Source organism: Theobroma cacao, chromosome 1 (assembly GCF_053813885.1).
Source record: "Theobroma cacao isolate CCN51 chromosome 1, ASM5381388v1, whole genome shotgun sequence".
In the NCBI taxonomy this organism is placed as follows: Eukaryota; Viridiplantae; Streptophyta; class Magnoliopsida; order Malvales; family Malvaceae; genus Theobroma; species Theobroma cacao.
The window spans coordinates 37,392,117-37,411,702 of NC_142639.1; the positions used below are offsets into that span (position 1 = coordinate 37,392,117).

Below are 19,586 nucleotides of genomic sequence, written 5' to 3' on the forward strand. Positions count from 1 at the left end.
GGACCAAGACAGATATGCAAATTCTACAAATTTTATTTGTCTTTTAGTATAATTTATGTTTACAACACTTAACTCTCCTTAATTCCGCTACATTTCCACTCAAAATTATCAAATCTGATTTTTTTTTTTTGTGTGTGGGGAAATGAAAAAATCATATAACTTTTTCTACATATAATGTTACTAATGGTGGCAAAAGAAAGTCACAATGATCCAAACATTCCCCCTGAAATTGTGTTGGCATGGCCGCTTGGCTTATGTAATTATTTATAGCAGTTAAACTGTCCACGAAATTATGGAAAAAAAAATAAAGGAAAAAACACTAGAAGGATGACATATAATTGACTGCCTAACTAATTAGTAATTACTAGAAAATAGTACTCTTCTATTGTTACTTCAAGTTTTTTTTCTCTTTTTTCTTTTTCTTCCTCGCTCGTCATTCCTACTTCTCCTCTTCGCACCATTACCTACCTTCAAACGTCCTATGCAAAAGTCAAGTACTCACTTTGTTAACGTTCATACTGCCCTGAAATACTTATTTAAAAATATAATTTTAATTTCATAAAATTTGAATACCATTATTAAGATTTAGATAATTTGTTAAACTTAACATATTACATTAAAAAAAATATAAAAGAAAAGCTTTAAATGCATTTGATATAATATTTTAAACAATTCAAATAATCTTTATTCTTATATAATATTTATTTAAATTTTATATTTTTATTTTAAATTAAATAAACTCTTATGGTTAATAATTAATTAATTATTATTAATTAAAATATTATTTATTATTTTGATTAAAAATTTATTATTTATTATTAATTAAAATATTATTTGTCATTTTATATCATGTAATGATGACATAACATGTTAAACATGTTAAAACGAATTGATTGTATAAAATACTGACTTAATATGATAACAAAATTACGTAATATTTTTATATTCCACATCAATATCACGTGAATATAAAATAATAAGTGACATTTTGATTAGTAGAAGTTGATCAATTACTAATTATAAAATTAGACATCATCCAAAATAAAAATGTAATACCTTGATTGATTGGAAGTAATATAAAATAAAACTTTATTTAAAATTTTTTAAATAATTGATAAATTTTTAAATCATCATTCTAATGTGTTTTCATACTTCAAACCATTTGCAGAAACATAAATACCACATCCATCAAGGGCAATAAGGGGTATTAAATTCGGGTACTAAAAACCTACGACATCGCATTCATAATTCTCACCTTTACAATATTCTAAATGTGAAGCCTTGTCAACATAAAAAAAAAAAAATTTACATCCAAGTGTGATACTAAAAAGACCTAAATTTACAACTCCTGTTTGGCAATAGATATAGCGATTATTAAATTTTTAATAGAAAATTTGAGGTCTAAAATTTGAAATTCCACCTCTCTGATATTTCTTACATGAAAAAAAAACAATTTAAGTGGCACTATTTATTGTCATTACTGTTTATTAATTTGTATCTTTCAATTGGATTAGTCTATTAGGCGGTGAATAAAAAAATCTCTACTAGTTCTTTTTAAGAACATATTTATTGCATTGCAATATTGCATTATCAAGGAGCCTAATATCCTGCAAACTCGGTTTCGTGCTAACTACTACAAAACATTCACATGATTTCACCACAACCATATATTCTAATTCATAATAATAAATAATAATAAATATTTAAATAATAGGCCCTCAAAGCATTTCTTTTTTTTTTTCCTTTGTAATTTTGTGTAAAAAATAAATAAATTTCTTCACATAAATGAACACAATAACATGCCTGTAAATTTGAGAAACATAGTAGAAAGTTAAATACAGATTCTACGTTGGAATAGGAAAAAAAAAAGGAAAGGACGAAAGAGATTCTTTTTTTTTTTTGGGTTTTTAGACGATAAGCATTTATTGGTTTTACTAGTAAAAAATTTAATTTAAAAGAAAAATCTAATTTTGTTAAATTTATTAAGTAAAAGGCATTCAAACTTTAGTTATTTAAAATAAATTTATTATTTATTACGAGTCAAATTTATGTGATTAGGATAAAATAATGTAAAGATTCCATAATAATTATTACAAATTGAATTTGGATTATCATCACGTTTTGGGCAAACTGAGATAAGTGATAATATCATCAAGTAAATTGTTTTTTTTAAAATATATAGTATTGTTATTTTGATGCACTTATAAACAAAACGTTCTCATATTATCTCACATAATTTTACAAGATGTTAATTATTTTGACATGTTTGGATTTGTAAAACTATTATTAGTGGTGCTACTAATCCAATTATTTATTTTTACTAGTACACGATTAAAACAAGAATATAAAGATCTCAAGTAAAAATTACCCTCTTTATCCCATTTTGTTTATTTCTTTTTTTTTGGTTAAATAAATTCAATTTTTACCATTATTAATTATAATCTAAAAAAATATGTTATAATTTTATTAAAAATAAAGATGAAAGTTAAGTTAATTTGACAAAAAATTAATAAAAAACAAATAAAATGAGACTGAGAGAAGACTTAAAAAGTTAAATTATAATGTAAAAATTGATTCTTATGCACCAGACATGCCAGGTGTATTCCATGCAAAGTAATAAACATCTCACGATAGACAATTAGGCATGCAGATAATGGGACAACTGAGTACTACCCCAACAAGATTTAAGAGTAAAAGGAATCCAACGCACCTGCCTTGTATGTAAAGGCCAAAACAACAAAATTGGAAAATACAGGAAATAATACTGGAAAAGTTTGATTACCTTCTACTCTCATATTAATTTGGAAAATTTTGCTAATGTTTGGATGGCACTTATCTTATCCAGCAAGAGTTCCTTATTCAACAATCAGTTTGGTGGTATAAATAGTGGTAGACTGCTGTCAAAAAATAAATTCAAGATAAAAATAATTTCCAAAATTTCCTATTTTTTGGAAAACTAAAAGGAATCCAATGGGTTTATTCCAAATAGGCTGTGCAAGGGGGCGTTAAATGCTTCGCTGGCGTCACTTCGCACGCCAGCGGTGACACCAAACCCATAAACCCTTTCAAAAGTTAACCAGGGAAAAGACCCTAAATACCCCTCGAATATTATATTATCCACTACCTAGCCAATCAACCAATGAAGCCATCCTCTTTCCCCTATAAAAACCCCCTTCCGTTGCTTAGGTAACCTTCTTTCGTTTCGCTCTTAGTCGCTCTCGTTTCGTCCACTCGACGTTTCTCATCGCGTTGCCTTGTCTTCAACCAGCTAAGTTTTCTTATTTCTTAATTTTCTTCTCTCTTTTCTTTCTTCTTCTCTACTATTCGTCGTCCTTGCTTTTTCCTTTTCTTCTTTCGATCTATAGATCTGGTTTAGATCTAGGGTTACTCGGGGTTCTTCTTTGTTATTTTTGGGCTGTTTTGTTCACGTCCGATCTGCGGATTAGGGGTCAGGTATTTGTAGAAACATTCCAATGATTTTAGATTTTCTATGAGCTACGCAATCCTCATGCGTCGAATCCGTATTCTCCACTCGTTCTCGGTCGTCTTCCTTTATTGGTTCTACGTTTTCTCATGAATTAGCCCCCTCTTTGTTCATCAACCTCCTTATCTAGATCTAACCCCAGTTAATTTCTCTGACTGTTGAAAATTTGAATTCCCTAATTATCATTCAATTTATTAATCTCCATTAAATATTTTCCCGGATAAAAATAAAAGAAAAAAACCCTTCCCCTGAGATGGCTCCTTTGCAAAGGCCAGCGAGTTACGGATCCGATTCCGACCCGCGATATGCGAACGTCGACGAGAGGAAAAGGAAGAGAATGCTGTCAAACCGTGAATCTGCAAGGCGATCACGGATGAGGAAGCAGAAGCAGCTCGAAGATTTGGTTAGCGAAGCGAGCACATTGCAGAAAGATAACAGCCAGCTCTCTGAAAATATCAACGTCACCGCCCAACGCTACATCGAGATGGCATCTGCCAACAACGTGTTAAGAGCTCAGGCAATGGAATTGACCGATAGATTGAGGTCCCTGAACTCGGTGCTGCATATTGTGGAAGAAGTGAACGGTTTTGATGTTGAAATCCCGGAGATTCCGAATCCCCTGTTGGAGCCGTGGCGGCTCCCCTGTCCGATTCAGCCAATTATGGCGTCGGTCGATATGTTCGAGTGTTGAGCTGTTGATGGATAGACTCCTCTTCCTTATTCGGATAATGTGGGTCTCTTGTCGAAGTCAGTTTGTGCTCGTGAGTCGTTCGTTAATGTTATCTTTTTCCTCTGTTTTTGTCTGTGTTTTTGTTAATGTTAGATAATATAAACTTAGGTTTATTCTGATGTCGAGTCTGTTTAATGGGGAGTTTGGTTTTGCAGAAACCTTTTGGTGTTTTTTCTATTATGGACTTATGGATTTCCATGGATATGTGGAAAGTTAGTTTTCCGATGCAATGGTTCCTCTTTATAGTATCAGTTTCTTTCTGATTATTTGTTGGTTTGGATGCATGAACAGGATGTTTAATTGAAAAGTTGCTATAGAGTGATAAATGTGTAAGTTATGGTTTGTTGCTACGTTTGGTAGAAGAAGCCAAGAAGGGGAAGTTAGTTGTTTGAAACTTTGAATATATCCAATGCTTTGGTTACATAACAAGAGCGAAACGTTTTAAAAAAGAGTTTCATAACTACTATATTATTATTATTATATGAAAATGTGTTCACGCTTCCTCCCTAATGACAATCTCGGCATGTGCCAATACTTGTTGTTTTGATGACAGCAAGTGGCATTTATGTTGTGATCAGCTATGTCAAGAGTTTAATTGAAATTCAGCATTCCTTTGCGATAGTCACTCCATTTGTTCTTTTTCCAAATTATTATTGAATCTGATTTTCAGAGCAACGTTAGTTCACTTTGAATTTGGTTCTGTAATAGAAATTGTAATGGACTTTGTCTTGCCTGTGCTGATGTGCTCCTTTCTCCTGGACAGACTTGGATTCTTCGATGTGAATAATGAACTCTTTCACATCTCGTGCTGTTTAATTGATTAGAGTATGCCTTAAGTAGAGTACTTGGTTAAGCAATGTCCAATGCTGCCAAGGATTTCTTTATTTCTTCATTCGTGTGAATGCTTGAAAAAAAAAAAAAATCTCCCGTTAGAATGCAAGTGTACAAGCATGTTTGTGGTGATGGGAAGTTCATTTGTTGATCAACGATTAGGATTAATAAAATTTTTTAACTGATCTAAGATGTTTTAGAAATTTAGATAAGGTTGATGGTAAAGGAAGTTTCTAGGTGGATGGGTTCTTTCCCCCTGGGTGCCTTGTCTTCCCAGTTAATGGATATGAGGATATACCAGCTGTCAGGCTCTAGTTTCAACAAGTTTCACTTGCTGCTTCCTGCCTATTACTAGTAGGGCTGGAGGGCATTCGCTGGATTGCGGATGAGGATGGACTCAGTCAACCGATAGTACACCGAAGTTGAAATTTGTATCGACAAGGCAGGCACACGATTCACGTTCAATTAAGTCGTGCTCATTTATATGTGTATTGTCAAATTCAAAAATAACACGTTTGATAACGTAAGCATTCCCCACAGCTAATAGAAATAGCTGTGACGGACGGACGATTGCGCAGGCGAAGGGGCAAGGGCATCCTTGGCCTTGATTAGTAATCATCGTTGTTCTGGAACTTTCTCATTGTCATGCAGTTTCGATAACTACTGCCAATCTTAATAGTGGGCGCACCGCGCTATGTAGGAATAATAACCAAAGAACAGGCAATAATATTCTTAACAGTAGGCGATTTGGGCGAGGCAACAAAAAAAAAATCTTGAATCTTGCCTTTGCTTCCCCGGTTAACTCTATAGTTTTCATCTAATCATTATGTCTGAATCAAATAAGAAATAATTCGTTGCAGCCTCATAAAAATAGAACATACTTTTCAGGAGATTAACTCAAAGATTCTCCTATTTAATAATGTAGGTTGCTTACAACCTCCTCTTGGATGCTCTAAGCAGAATTCTATGAAACAGACGAAACCGGAATATAATTTTATTGTACATATCTTTTCATTGATAAAAAATAAAAAAGAAGAAGATTATGATGGCGATTTAGTTTCGGTGCAAATTTTTCAGGTGATATCATAATTACTTTTTTTCGCCATCCCCGTCATTGAGATTGAGCCAACATCTCGAATCATAATTGCATCTGTATTTGTTTTCCTCATAAATAAAGAAATACTATGATAAGGCCTAATATTATATTCTGAGAATCTTTTGGATTAAGGAAAACCAAAAATTGTCCGACCTTTCTTTGCCTTTGTTCTAAAGGTCTTTTAAAGTCTTCCTTCGCATATTCTAACAGGGAATTTGGCAAATAATTTACGGAGAGTAAAGGTTCAATTTGATAAAATCCGAAAAGCACGAGGGAATTGGTGCAGAACAACATCAATGGTTGGCGTCATTTTATTGTGCTGATGAAGGACGATGTTGAACAAGATTTGGACATCTAAAAAGGTCACGAAAATTATCTTTCCTTCCTCAAGCTCATTAATTATCGATTTACCTTAACTAGATTGCGGCCGTATGTGCATGAAATGTGGAAGACCTCATTAAGACAGCGTCTGAAAACATAAAAAAAAATCCATGTAATCCATAAAAACGCTTAAATTAAAAATTATCCGTTTCCCGAGTGTATGGTATGGGATTACAATCATTATTACCAGTTAACCACCAATAACATCTTCAGTTTCACATAAAACAGAGAGGTTTACAACATCTAAAAACTCCATCATCATCGATATCACCATATAAAAATTCTGACAATTTTCATCATCTAAGGAAAAAGCTCAATAAGTTAAGAAGCCCCTTTCAATCCTCGTACGTGCGGCACTCATCTGTCTCCGGGTGGTCTTTGCAGTAATTCTCCAAAGGATCGTTTCCTTTCTTCTTCTCCCTGGCGTGGCTGGCTGCCGCACTGAGCTCTTCCACCTCGTCCCAAGCCGCTACGCACTCTCCGCTCGCTGGGTCACCCGAGCATGCCTCCTCTGCTTCCTTGATGCTCTTTTCCACCTTGTCGGATATGCTGTCAGGGGCAGCTCTCACGGGTCTGATCACCTGCATTCGCCTAGACCCCAACTGGGAGACCCTTTTCCAGGGCTGGTTCAGGTATGGGACCTTGACGGAACTAGCCTTTGTGGAGTCTAGTACGTTGGCTACGACTCTTGGGCTTACGAGGTTAAGACTAGATAGGGTTGCCATTGTTGCTTGTTGGTGCTCGCTGTTCCTGTTCCTGTTTTCAGTGAAGAGTGAAAAATCTGTCTTAATGTTTTCCGGAGATGAAACGATAACAAGGAAGGTGTTTAATTGGGAACTGTAATGGCTCGTGAACACAAATTTCTTATCATCTTGGGACCAATAAGAAATTTCCACGTCGGAGAAAAGTTGAGATATTTTATTGGAATATCATATTTTTTGCTCAACATTTCGCTGGAATATCTAGTTCTAAATATTTGTTAACCACCCATAAGGACGTTAAAGATCTAGGGGGTCCCGAACTCAAATCGGATTTTCGACAATCATTCTATTAAAGTTTTTTCCTTTTTAGTGTTTTTAAATTAAATAGTTCCGTGATAAATAAATTTACTATCTTCATTTAAAAAATTAAAAATATCCATGACAAATGTAAAGGATTGGAATACCCATGAGAAGCGTAACACACCATAAATAATATCTTGACCAAATTCCCAAAGCAAGGGTTCAGACAGCGATATGCTGAACTTTCTTTCCCTTTTTTCTTTTTCTTGTCATTATATTGATCGGTCATTGTAGAACACACGAGAAATTTCAAGATACCAACAGAGAATAAAAAAAATTTAGACAAGAACAACAAAAATTGAAGTTATTGTAGTACGTTGGAATCTAAAATTTATGTTTTATAGTCAATTATTCTCTACTCATGTGAAAAAAAATATAATATACTAAGTATGCTAAATTGAGGTTGTTTACATTAAAGGATAACTAATAATAGTAAATATTATTTTGTTTAACTATATAAATTAACAAAGATTGTATTTAATTGTAGTTAAATCGATTAGAATACGGAACTTTCCTGAAGTAAAGTAAATCCGGGAAGAATGAGTGTGTCGTTAATGCAGGAATAAAAAATGAGTTTCACATGTGAAGGTATTTTGGCTTTGCTTTGCTTGTTCATGCATCGTGTTTCTTTATTCCACAGATTTATTGTATTCTTTCTCTCCTTTCTGTGACTTATTTTAAACCCTTGACAGCACCTTACGGCAGCAGGCACTTCACACATTGTTTTTGCATAATTCTCAATCCCATTTCTGAATTCGAAGACATGAATTTTCTTCGTAGCGGAAAGGTTCAGCCGGTTCTCTTCATTTTTATCCTTATCATTGTTCTGACAGGTAACTCAAAGTTCATCCAACTCACATTTGTAATTTGTTTTTTGTGTCTTTGTTGTCACTTCGAATCTGAACTGAATTGATTTAGTTTTAATCTAAAGGTCTAACCCTTCAAAAAGTCTCGCCTAGATTATATATACAAAACTTTAATTTCGTTGTGATATTCATGAATTTCTCTTTTTTTACGCAGCCAAAAAATGTCGTGAACTCAATGATGATGAGCAGGCTCTTCATAAAACTAGGCCCCAGCAATATAATTGCTTCGACATGAGAACTGGGAGTGCGTTGTGCATTGCGGAGGCGGCTATGAAGGCTTATTATTTGATGAGCTACAATCTGGACCCTGAACAAAGAAGTAAACCTGGAGTTCCTTTTGTATCGAAACACAATTTGGCACCCTACGTCGGTTCCGGGTGGGATCTGTTTGGGAGCCTTCCATTTCAGAGTCGCCCCAAAGGAGAGGTAGCCAGTAAGGCTATTGGAGCTTTTATTGGGGATAATGTGGGGCGCTTTGTTGCCGAAAAGTTGGTCGGGGGTGAGACGAATTATGTTGCAGCCAAAGACGCTTGGGGACGGAACAAGGTCAGATTGGCGTTTGTGTCGGGGAGTTTATTAGGGGGTTACGTAGGACGAGAAGTTGGGGTTATGGCGTATGATGTGTACCACGGGTTTGAGCATTTGTATAATTACCTTTTCCACCATCCAGAAGCAAAGTCTCCAAGCCCTGCTCTTGATCGGGAGCTGTGAAAAGCTACAAACAGAAAATTAAGATTAACCGGTTTAGGATTCAACTTAATTTGCTGTGTTTGTTAATAAGTGGCTGGACTTTGCACATCACAAATTAAAGTTGCATGCAACTACGTAAATGTAAAGCAAAGGGTGTGATATAAAAATTAATTGTTGCAGATGTTTATGAATTCAGTATGTATTGTTAGATACAAAGAAAAAGAATGAAAATAAAATTCATAAGATTCAATTTCTTAATCTTTTAACAAAATTAAAATATTACAGGTGTTGATGTTCAAAATTTTTCATTAAAATATATTAATTTTAAACAATTTTATTATTCTCTAATATTATAGTAATACATTAATATGCGAATTTTGTCTAAATGTTGTGGGTATGCATAATTTACTCTGACATTATAAAAGGAAAATACCATTTTTTTTCCTTTTAGCCGAATGGTTTAATTAGCGTATAGAAAGGGCGTACTAGCCACCTTTGTAGCATGCACTACTGCACTCCCTCGTAGTACGTAAGAACCTTTCCGATCAAGAAAACAGAGAAAAAAAAAAAAGGAAAAGAGATCCGTAGATTCCTTTGGACTACCATCTTTTAACAAGATGACGATTATATTGGACATGGTAACAACATTTTGAGTTCATACTAGAAAAGCTAAAACAAGGTTGCCAAGCATATCAATCAAATGAGGCAACTGCAAAGTCATCGTCAACTAGCTGTAACCTCATCTTGGTTTCAGTATCTTTGTCCCCATCAACTATTTTCTAGTTGGAGGAGCACTTACGCCTTAGGCAGAAATTTAGAAAATACTAGAATCTTGGCTATGGGTGCTTCTTTATTGGACTTCATTTCTAGGTTTTTTTTTTTTTTTTTGTCTTTTTTTGATTTAGTCAGATTTTATTATTGGTTTTCTCGACGAGATTTTGATATTGAAAATTTTTTGCAATGCAAATCTCAAAAAGGAAACCACTATATTTAGTTAGTGAAATCTAAATTAAATAACTCCTTGTTTTATTTCAAAGGCAAGACTCAAAATAATATGAATTCAAATCCACTACTCTTATTTTTTATCTCATTTTTTACTTTGATTCTTACAAATTGTCACATGTTTATTTTTTATTATTGAGTTAATAGATGTTTGATTGTAATTTTTTTTTACTACAAGAATAGATGTTATTAGTCAAAAAGTCACATACATAATAATAAGAACTCAAAGAAAATTGAATTTTGAGGATTGAAAAGTTATTTGACTCAAAACCAACCAAATTGATCGAGAACCTGTAGATTCTCTTTTTGTGTTTGGTTAAAATATATGAAAGAAAAAGAGAGAAAAAAAAATAAAACCAAGCATGTATTAACTCATAATAAAAAAAAATAAAATGTGACAATTTGTAAAAGTCGAGTTAGATAATGAGATAGAAGATTTGGATTCATATAATATTATATGAAAGCAATTGTACAATCAATTAAATTCTAATTATCAAATAAAATTCCATTGCATAAGTTATGTTTAATGAAAAACAAATTAACAAAGCATGTGCCTTTTATACCAACAAAAATGCCCTAAATATACTAAATAGGCATGATGAATATTGTTGTCATTCAAAAAAATGAAGAGGGAAAAGTCTTACCTTTTAAACTCATTGTTGGCAAGGTAATAATACGTCTTATATTGTTTAGATATACAAATTAATGAAGATATATTTAGCAGCAGTAAATCAATTTAGATAAAAAAAATTGAAAACTGATCTCTTCCGAAGTACTAAACTAGATGTGTATCCTAGAATCTAAAATAAGTAACACGTTTCAAGGCATTTTTTTGCTTGCTTTGCTTGTTCGTGGCTATTATTTCTTTATTCCATACCTTGATTGGATTCTTCCTTTCCTATTATAATCTATTTAACCCTTATAACACGTGTTACAGCAATCATATTATACTTACTTCTCAATCATATTTCTAAGTGATCCAACGAAGATATAATTATACAGGATTAAAAATGTCCATGACAAGCGTAAAGAATTGGAATGCCCATGAGAGACGTAAAGCACCATAAATAATAACTTGATCAAATTCCTAAAGCAAGGGTTCACAGCGATATGCTGAATTTTCTTTTGTTTTTCTCTTTTTATCTGTCATTATATTGATAAGTCATTGTAGAACACACGAGAAATATCAAGACACCAAGAGGGATTAAAATAAAAAAATTTAGACAAGAGCTAAAAAAAATTTAAGTTATTGTGCTAGGTTGGAATCTAAAATTTATGTTTTATAACCAATTATTCTCTACTCATGTGAAAAAATATACAATATACTAGGTGTACTAAATTGAGGTTGTTTGCATCTTATATTGTTTAGAGATACAAATTAACGAAGCTATATTTAGCAGTAGTAAAACAATTTAGAAAAAAAAAAATTGAACTCTCTCTTCCGAAGTACTAAACTAGATGTGTTATCTAGAATGTAAAACAAGTTACACGTTTCAGGGCATTTTTTTTGCTTGTTCATGGCTATTGTTTCTTTATTCCATAACTTTATTGGATTCTTCCTTTCCTATTATTGCCTATTTAACCCTTATAACACAACTTACAACAACCATATCATACAAACTTCTCAATCATATTTCTAAGGGACCGAACGAAGACATGAAGATTTTTCAGAAAGGGATAGTTCAAGTGGTTTATTTAGTTCTGGTAGTTTTGCTCTTTCTTGCTGGTAATTCAATTTTCATCCAGTTGGTTTTTTTTTTTTTTTCAAATTATGTATTTACTTCCACAGCAAATCTGCAATTTATAGTTATGGACTATTACGATACATATATGCCTATAGCTAAATTATGTTAACGTGTATAATGACGAAAGGAACTGATTTTCTAATAAAATTTTGGCTGATTTGCAGCCAGACTAGGTTTTCATGAAACCTGGCCACGAAAATCTGATTGTTTTGACATGGGAACCGGCACCACCACATGCCTAGCGAAGAGCCTCTTGAAGTTGATTCCTTTAATGAAGTACGTTCCTGACAGGCAAACAGGGGATCCTCAATCTGCTTTGGCAAAGTACAATTGGGCACCTTACATTGCTGCCTCGACGGATCTGGCAGAATCCCTTTACTCTAACCGTCCGACGGGAGAGGTAATCAGCAAGGTTACGGGCACTTTCATCGGTGATCAAGTGGTCTCCCACGTCGCAAAATTTTTGTTCGGGAGATGGAAGATTTGGGGGTTTCGTACGGGGAGTATAATCGGGGCTTACGTCGGAGGAAAAGTTGGGGTTATGGTATATGATTTGTACTATTTATACAATTTCATTTTCTCTGGAAGTGGAAAAAGTGTTGGTAGCCCCGTTCATAAGGAGCTATGAAAGCTACCGCCTAAAATGGCTAAAGACAGAACAAGTAAGCACGTTCATGGAGAAGCAACAAATTAATGTCTTTCCTCTTTTCCTTGGAAGCTTAGGATTTAACTTTGTTGTGTTTGAAAAAAATAAATGGTCTGCCTCGAACCATATATCACAGAAGTTTTAGGGTTAATAATGCAATGGATGGAATAATCTGTTATTAATGTTGTTAATAATTGTTAATCTTAAATAAAAATCAGAATTATTTATTTCTGTCTTTTCTTTCTTTTTTTCTTTAACATAAGACTTCTTTTAACTACAATATTATGATATTTAATTTAGTGCGAGATATAATTAGTTTTAAAATCCTCTCCAATTACTTTTTTTTGACGAACCAATCCTCTTTAATTACTATGACATTAGATTTTAATTAATTTATATTTTAATTCAATTACATATTAAATTTATAAACTTATCTTAAATTCAATTATGCATTAACTTTGAGATGAATGCTTTAAATAATCTTTAGTTAAAATAAATTAATTACCATTAATGTGGAAAAAAAGTCTAACATCAATTACTTTTTTAAAAAAGATAAAAAGTATTTCTCAAACTGATAGAGGAAAGTTTATATTCAATAAAGCTTAATGAATGTTAATTATTTTCCTAATTGAATTATATATAACATTTTATAATATAATACATAGTTGACTTGTAGTTTAATCAATTAAAGATGACTTTAAAGCTAATTAAATCTTTCAACCTATTTATAACCAATTAAATCTCACAATTTTGTAACCAAAAACAAAAAGTTTTGAAAAAAAGAGATAAAAAGAGAAATAAAAAATAAAATAAAATATTTACACTTTGCATGTTCTCCATTCTTTTTTACTAATGGATTCTAAAACTTTTAATTTCTTTAACAGTTGATTTTTTTTTGAAAAGCATTTCTTTAACGTTGATATTTATTACAAATTTGTATTCTAAATTGTTGTTATTTAGATTTAGAATCAAATGAATTATTTTATTTATTTTTTAAATTATTTATATTTAATTAATATTGTATATATCAATTTAATATTATTTTTATATTAAAAATACAATTCAAAATTTCACATGCATTTGTGTGTGCCCAATTGCTAATATCTACTTGGAGTGTGACTTTTATGCCATGTTGATAATATGTACTAAGTTGTACTTCCTCTGATTGGCACAACTCAAGATAATGAAGCGCACAGAGTAAGGAGGTACACTCCGTAGCAGCAGATAAGAAACTCCGGCTGAAAATCTACAGATTCCTTTCGGCCCGCAACCTTTTCAACATGATTGGACACGAGGGCAACAAGATGAGTCCACGCCTAGAAAAGCAAACATAAGAATAGAATATCAATCAATCAAATAAAAATAAATGATGCGCCTTCAGAAAGTCTATCATCGCCTCTCTCTCCTCTCCATCTCTCCTTTCTCTTCCTCTCTTCCCCCCTTTTCCCTCTCCCCAAACACTAGGTCCCGATTCCCTTCTTCATCATCCCTCCGAACACCTGGCCACCTGAGAACTCATTCTAGGAACGCCTCCAAAACAGCCATGACCGGCTCCCGATTCCACCGTCTCGTCCCTATCAACTCTGCTCTTACTGAAGACGCTGCCGGCGGCAATGGCTCTAACGGCTCCGTTTCTTCTTCGGCTAACGCTTCCGCTACTTTGACTGAAGAAGACGATGGTACTTTACTTCTGTGAATTTTTAATCTGCCTGAACTGAATTTGAATTTGCTTTCATTTAAAAGTTAGTTACTTAAAAGTTGAGTTTTGAATTTGATGTAGAAAATGTTGCAATCGGAGTTAAATATCGTCTTCCACCGCCGGAAATTAGAGATATTGTTGATGCTCCACCGCTTCCCGCACTGTCATTTTCACCATTACGGGATAAAATACTGTTTCTCAAGCGGAGATCTTTGCCGCCGTTGGCAGAACTAGGGAGACCGGAGGAAAAGCTTGCTGGTATTCGAATTGATGGGAAATGTAATACCAGGAGCCGCATGTCTTTCTACACCGGTATAGGAATCCATCAACTAATGCCTGACGGCTCGTTGGGACCGGAGAAAGAGGTTCAAGGATTCCCTGATGGTGCTAAGATTAATTTCGTTACCTGGTCAAATGACGGTCAACACTTAGCCTTTAGTGTTCGCGTTGAGGAGGAGGATAGCAGTAGTAATAGTGGAAAGCTTAGAGTGTGGGTTGCTGATGTGGAAACTGGAATGGCTAGGCCGCTGTTTCAGTCACCGGATATATATCTGAATGCAGTTTTTGATAATTATATTTGGGTGGATAACTCTACTCTGTTAGTTTGTACCATTCCTTTGTCGCGAGGAGACCCCTCAAAGAAACCTTTGGTTCCTTCTGGCCCGAAGATTCAATCCAACGAACAGAAAAATGTCATTCAAGTTAGGACATTCCAGGATTTGCTTAAGGATGAGTATGATGAGGATTTATTTGATTACTATGCCACCTCGCAACTTATTTTGGCTTCTTTGGATGGCACTGTGAAGGAAATAGGCACACCGGCTGTTTACGCATCTATGGATCCTTCCCCTGATGAGAAGTACCTTTTGATTAGCTCAATCCATAGGCCGTATTCTTTTATTGTACCGTGTGGAAGGTTTCCCAAGAAAGTGGATGTATGGACAAGTGATGGGGAATTTGTTAGAGAACTCTGCGACTTGCCCCTTGCTGAGGACATTCCTATTGCCTTTAGTAGCGTGCGGAAAGGGATGCGGTCAATCAATTGGAGAGCAGATAAGCCTTCAATGTTATATTGGTATGTATCTGCATCATTTACTCAATCATGCATTTCTAAAGATGAAATTGACTATAATTATGTGGGACTTTACAAGTTCCAACTTCTAAGTCAGAGTGCAAAGTTTTTTGCAATCATCAGCGCATGAAAGATGTTATGTGTAATCATGTAATCAACATGTAAACATATGATGTAACCACTAACTTTTAATGATAAAATTTAATGTAAGCTTTTCTCGATGAAGTTGTTTCTCTATGTAATTTTAGTTGCCTGACTGTGCTGAAGTTTTTAGGGCAGAGACACAAGATGGAGGTGATGCAAAAGTGGAAGTTTCGCCTCGTGATATAATTTATACACAGCCTGCAGAGCCAGAAGAAGGTGAACAGCCAGAAATCTTACAAAAACTTGATCTTCGCTATGGGTATGTATATATGTTTCATTTCTTAAATTTACTTTTACCTGCATAGTTTTCTTAACATATTTAAATTAGTGACTAAAGCTGACGTTTCTTTCTGGTGTATTTGCAATGATGTTTCAAAACCTCTGAGATGGGGAGAACATTGTGTTTGACTGCTTGCATATGTCAAAATTGTTTCCATCAAAGTATTGGATTTTTAAAAATGAGTCAAGACTAGTAGTAAATGGAGTAAGACACATCCAATGAACTGAATTGCTAGTAACTAATGTATGCTTATATTTATGTTTGACCAGCATTCCTTGACACTCATTTCATTCCCTAACATGAAGATCTTTGAATTCTTTGGTTAAATGCATCATTCCTAAGCTTATCATTTATGGCTAAGGGATTGATTGGCTTATCAAGTATCAAGTAGTGGATCAAGCTGTGGTTTGCTGGAAATAAATTTCAAATATTGGGCAGACAGTTAATAGCAAGCTACTGTTTTGTCTTGAAAACCCCAAAAAAAGTTTGAACAATGTTATCTAATATGTTTGATTCTTCATATTGACAGAGGGATTTCATGGTGTGATGATTCACTGGCTCTGGTTTATGAGTCTTGGTACAAGACACGTCGAACAAGAACCTGGGTGATATCTCCCGGATCGAAAGATGTGAGTCCACGCATACTTTTTGATAGGTCATCTGAGGATGTGTACTCTGATCCAGGTTCTCCCATGCTGAGGAGAACCCCTGCTGGGACTTATGTGATAGCTAAAATAAGGAAGGAAAATGATGAAGGCACTTATGTTTTGCTGAATGGAAATGGTGCTACACCAGAGGGGAACATCCCCTTCCTTGATTTGTTTGACATGTAAGTGTTTAATTCACCTTTGTTTGTACATTCTCATTCTGGGTGGTGCCATAGTAATCTAAAACATATTCTTCCAGAAATACAGGCAGCAAAGAACGAATATGGGAGAGCAACAAGGAAAAGTACTATGAGAGTGTTGTTGCTTTGATGTCGGATCAGAAAGAAGGGGATATACATCTTCATGAGCTGAAGATACTTACTTCTAAAGAGTCAAAAACTGAAAACACCCAATATTACATTCAAAGTTGGCCAGATAGGAAAGTATGTCAGATCACAGACTTCCCTCATCCATATCCACAGTTGGCATCACTGCAGAAGGAGATGATCAGATACCAGAGAAAGGATGGGGTTCAACTTACTGCAACATTATACTTACCACCAGGCTATGATCCATCAAAAGAAGGCCCTCTTCCTTGTCTAGTTTGGTCTTACCCTGGAGAATTTAAAAGCAAAGATGCTGCTGGACAAGTTCGTGGTTCTCCTAATGAATTTGCAGGCATAGGTCCAACATCAGCTCTCCTTTGGCTTGCTAGAAGGCATGAAAGTCTTCCTTCCTTATTTGCTTTTGTACTCTTTTTGAGTTTTTAGTTTGCACTCCACTGATTTTTCCTTTTGAACTGGTTGCTGGTAGAGTAGATTATGGTTACCCCTATCTTCTGCTTTGCAGATTTGCTATTTTATCTGGACCGACAATCCCTATTATTGGTGAAGGGGATGAAGAAGCGAATGATAGGTAATGCACTACTTCTATGATTATACACACAAGCACACGCATGTGAGTGTGTATGTATATCCCATCCTATGACTTGAGTCCAGCCTAAGTGGCATCATCATATAATTATTTGTGTAGGTATGTTGAGCAACTGGTTTCAAGTGCAGAGGCAGCTGTTGAGGAAGTTATCAGACGTGGAGTAAGCATCCTCATTCCCTCACATACAACCAACATTGGCATCATACTAATTATAAATTTCTGACTCAAGCTTTTCTGATGCTGTGTATGTTTAGGTAGCTCATCCTAACAAAATTGCTGTTGGGGGGCATTCCTATGGAGCATTCATGACAGCAAACCTCCTAGCACATGCTCCTCACCTTTTCTGTTGTGGGATTGCTCGGTCTGGAGCCTACAACAGAACCCTTACACCCTTTGGTTTTCAGGTAGTGCACTGGAGCTTATAAATATATTCAATGTAATGCATAATGCCTTTTAGATTTTGAATATTATCACCCCATAATTTCTACCCTTTGTTCTCAATCTTCACCATTTATCTTTGGATGGATTCATGGCTTCCTTCTCTCACTGGCACAGAATGAGGATAGAACTCTCTGGGAGGCAACTACTACCTATGTAGAGATGAGTCCGTTCATGTCTGCAAATAAAATCAAGAAGCCGATCTTGCTTGTCCATGGAGAAGAAGACAATAACCCTGGAACACTAACCATGCAGGTATATGGCTCTCCCACACCTTTGCATGTGGCCCTTTTACGTTCAATTTTCTACCAGATTTATCAACTGACCGCGGAATAAGTTACTGATAAAGTTTATTCATTCCCCCGTTATCCGTGTGTTGATTTATGGAATGTTCACCCTCTTGCATACCTTTTCAACCTTAGCTCAAACACATGACTTCGTCCTTTTCCTTTTTAGCTCTTTGATATTTTTTAGTGATTTGACTTATCATTGATCTCTTCCTAACTTCTTTGCTTGCCTATTTATTGGGCTTATATATATGATGCAGTCCGATCGTTTCTTCAATGCTCTGAAGGGTCATGGAGCTCTTTGTCGCCTTGTCATTTTACCCTTTGAGAGCCATGGCTATGCTGCGCGAGAAAGCATCATGCATGTCCTCTGGGAAACAGATAGATGGCTTCAAAAGTATTGTGTGTCAAACACTTCTGATATCAGTGCAGGTCTTGATACGAGCAAAGATGCTGCAAGTGATGAAGTTACAGAGTCTGAAAACAAAGTAGTTGCTGCCAGTGGAGGCAGTGGTGCAGAGTTGGCAGATTCTGAAAATGAAGAGTTCCAATCAAAGCCCAGGTCATTAATGTGGTAAGTTCATAATTCCTATCTTCTTTTTGGTCTTTACTTTCTTCACACTTTGTTGAGGAAAAGATTCATAAACACAAGGTTAACTTTTTGGCATTAAAGGTGCTCTTTTTTTTTTTTTTTAAAAAAAAAATTCATTTGCTTTTTCTTCCATATCCTTTCCAAATGAAAATGTCTGCAGTGTATTTTGTTCATGCTTGTCTGTCTTGTCCTCTTTGGAGCGTACCTTCATTTGAAGAATATGAACCTGATTGGCTTTTACAAAACTGTAGTAAAATAATTGTGTTATTGAAAATACTAGTTTAGTTTTTCCAGGCTTGTCCAGAATTTTCTGATCCCTTTAGTTCTTGGTGTAATCATATTAATGTTTTCCATGGCATTGGCAATTGAAGCTTTTTCTGGACTGTTTTACCAAGTTTGTTGTTGACTTAATTACTGCTATCAATTACGTTTTTGTAGATTTTATCGCTGATCTTTGGCCTCCAAGGACTAAAATTGGACTGCGATGGTTGGTACTGAAACAGCGAATGCGAATTTTCATGATCAGAGATTATTTCTGATGACATCATATGCAACTGTAACTTTAGAATGCCATTTCCCACTCTTGGAGTAATCAGATTAATGTTTTCCATGGCGTTGGGTTTGAATTCTTAAAAGCACAGGTACCTGGCGGGCTGGCCGATGGTCTATACAATCTACAACCACGCACAACGTAATGCTCATTCCTCCCTTTTCCCCCCTCTATCTTATAGGAAGTGTAGCGTTAGCCGATCAAATTTAGTTGGCGATTACTAAATTGAGTATCGTGGGATCTTTGGCAAATTTTAACAAATTACAGACGACCTATTTATTACTCTTTATTATAAGTTGGTTATGTTGCCAAACAGAGGATGCTTGGTTGATAAACCCAATTTCCGGTTGTTTTAACAATTCCAATAAGCTTGTTCATAACATTCACAAACTCATGGCGGGCAATGCTGCTT

The 19,586-nt window shown here is 34.7% G+C and overlaps 4 protein-coding genes and 1 long non-coding RNA gene across 6 annotated transcripts; 4 read left to right on the forward strand and 1 right to left on the reverse strand.

The window, feature by feature from the left end:
• Window positions 1-3,186: 3,186 nt before the first annotated feature.
• BZIP53 (basic region/leucine zipper motif 53) lies at window positions 3,187-4,444 on the forward strand. The gene has a single exon (XM_007051040.3). It carries the CDS (start codon window positions 3,738-3,740, stop codon window positions 4,173-4,175), a length of 438 nt encoding a protein of 145 aa, XP_007051102.3. The 5' UTR covers window positions 3,187-3,737; the 3' UTR covers window positions 4,176-4,444.
• Window positions 4,445-6,635: 2,191 nt separating this feature from the next.
• Window positions 6,636-7,334, reverse strand: CP12-1 (CP12 domain-containing protein 1). Its single transcript, XM_018114211.2, has one exon. The coding sequence runs from the start codon at window positions 7,245-7,247 to the stop codon at window positions 6,858-6,860; it is 390 nt and encodes a 129-aa protein (XP_017969700.2). The 5' UTR covers window positions 7,248-7,334; the 3' UTR covers window positions 6,636-6,857.
• A 925-nt stretch (window positions 7,335-8,259) lies between these two features.
• Window positions 8,260-9,319, forward strand: LOC18613694 (uncharacterized). The gene is made up of 2 exons (XM_007051042.3): window positions 8,260-8,416; window positions 8,604-9,319. Exons 1-2 carry the CDS (start codon window positions 8,347-8,349, stop codon window positions 9,158-9,160), a joined length of 627 nt encoding a protein of 208 aa, XP_007051104.2. The 5' UTR covers window positions 8,260-8,346; the 3' UTR covers window positions 9,161-9,319.
• Window positions 9,320-11,750: 2,431 nt separating this feature from the next.
• Window positions 11,751-12,759, forward strand: LOC18613695 (uncharacterized). The gene is made up of 2 exons (XR_016023083.1): window positions 11,751-11,867; window positions 12,051-12,759. It is a non-coding gene; the product is annotated as an uncharacterized LOC18613695 (long non-coding RNA).
• Window positions 12,760-13,878: 1,119 nt separating this feature from the next.
• Window positions 13,879-19,487, forward strand: LOC18613696 (Prolyl oligopeptidase family protein). 2 transcript variants are annotated; one of them, XM_007051044.3, is made up of 11 exons: window positions 13,879-14,211; window positions 14,313-15,306; window positions 15,578-15,706; window positions 16,257-16,556; window positions 16,634-17,092; window positions 17,224-17,289; window positions 17,407-17,467; window positions 17,562-17,711; window positions 17,863-18,000; window positions 18,293-18,606; window positions 19,063-19,487. In XM_007051044.3, coding segments are annotated over exons 1-11 (2,925 nt in total). In that variant the 5' UTR covers window positions 13,879-13,898; the 3' UTR covers window positions 19,064-19,487. The 2 variants fall into 2 exon arrangements, with proteins under 2 accessions (XP_007051106.3, XP_088661462.1); XM_088805336.1 differs by lacking the exon at window positions 19,063-19,487 and having other exon boundaries at window positions 18,293-18,610.
• Window positions 19,488-19,586: the final 99 nt, after the last annotated feature.

Coding starts and splice junctions, on each gene's coding strand:
- BZIP53 (XM_007051040.3), top strand. CDS start 3,738: ATGGCTCCTTTGCAAAGGCCAGCGAGTTACGGATCCGATTCCGACCCG.
- CP12-1 (XM_018114211.2), bottom strand. CDS start 7,247: ATGGCAACCCTATCTAGTCTTAACCTCGTAAGCCCAAGAGTCGTAGCC.
- LOC18613694 (XM_007051042.3), top strand. CDS start 8,347: ATGAATTTTCTTCGTAGCGGAAAGGTTCAGCCGGTTCTCTTCATTTTT. Junction 8,417..8,603: donor CCTTATCATTGTTCTGACAG/GTAACTCAAAGT, acceptor TTTTTTACGCAG/CCAAAAAATGTCGTGAACTC.
- LOC18613696 (XM_088805336.1), top strand. CDS start 13,899: ATGATGCGCCTTCAGAAAGTCTATCATCGCCTCTCTCTCCTCTCCATC. Junction 17,290..17,406: donor GATGAAGAAGCGAATGATAG/GTAATGCACTAC, acceptor TTATTTGTGTAG/GTATGTTGAGCAACTGGTTT. Junction 18,001..18,292: donor CTGGAACACTAACCATGCAG/GTATATGGCTCT, acceptor TATATGATGCAG/TCCGATCGTTTCTTCAATGC.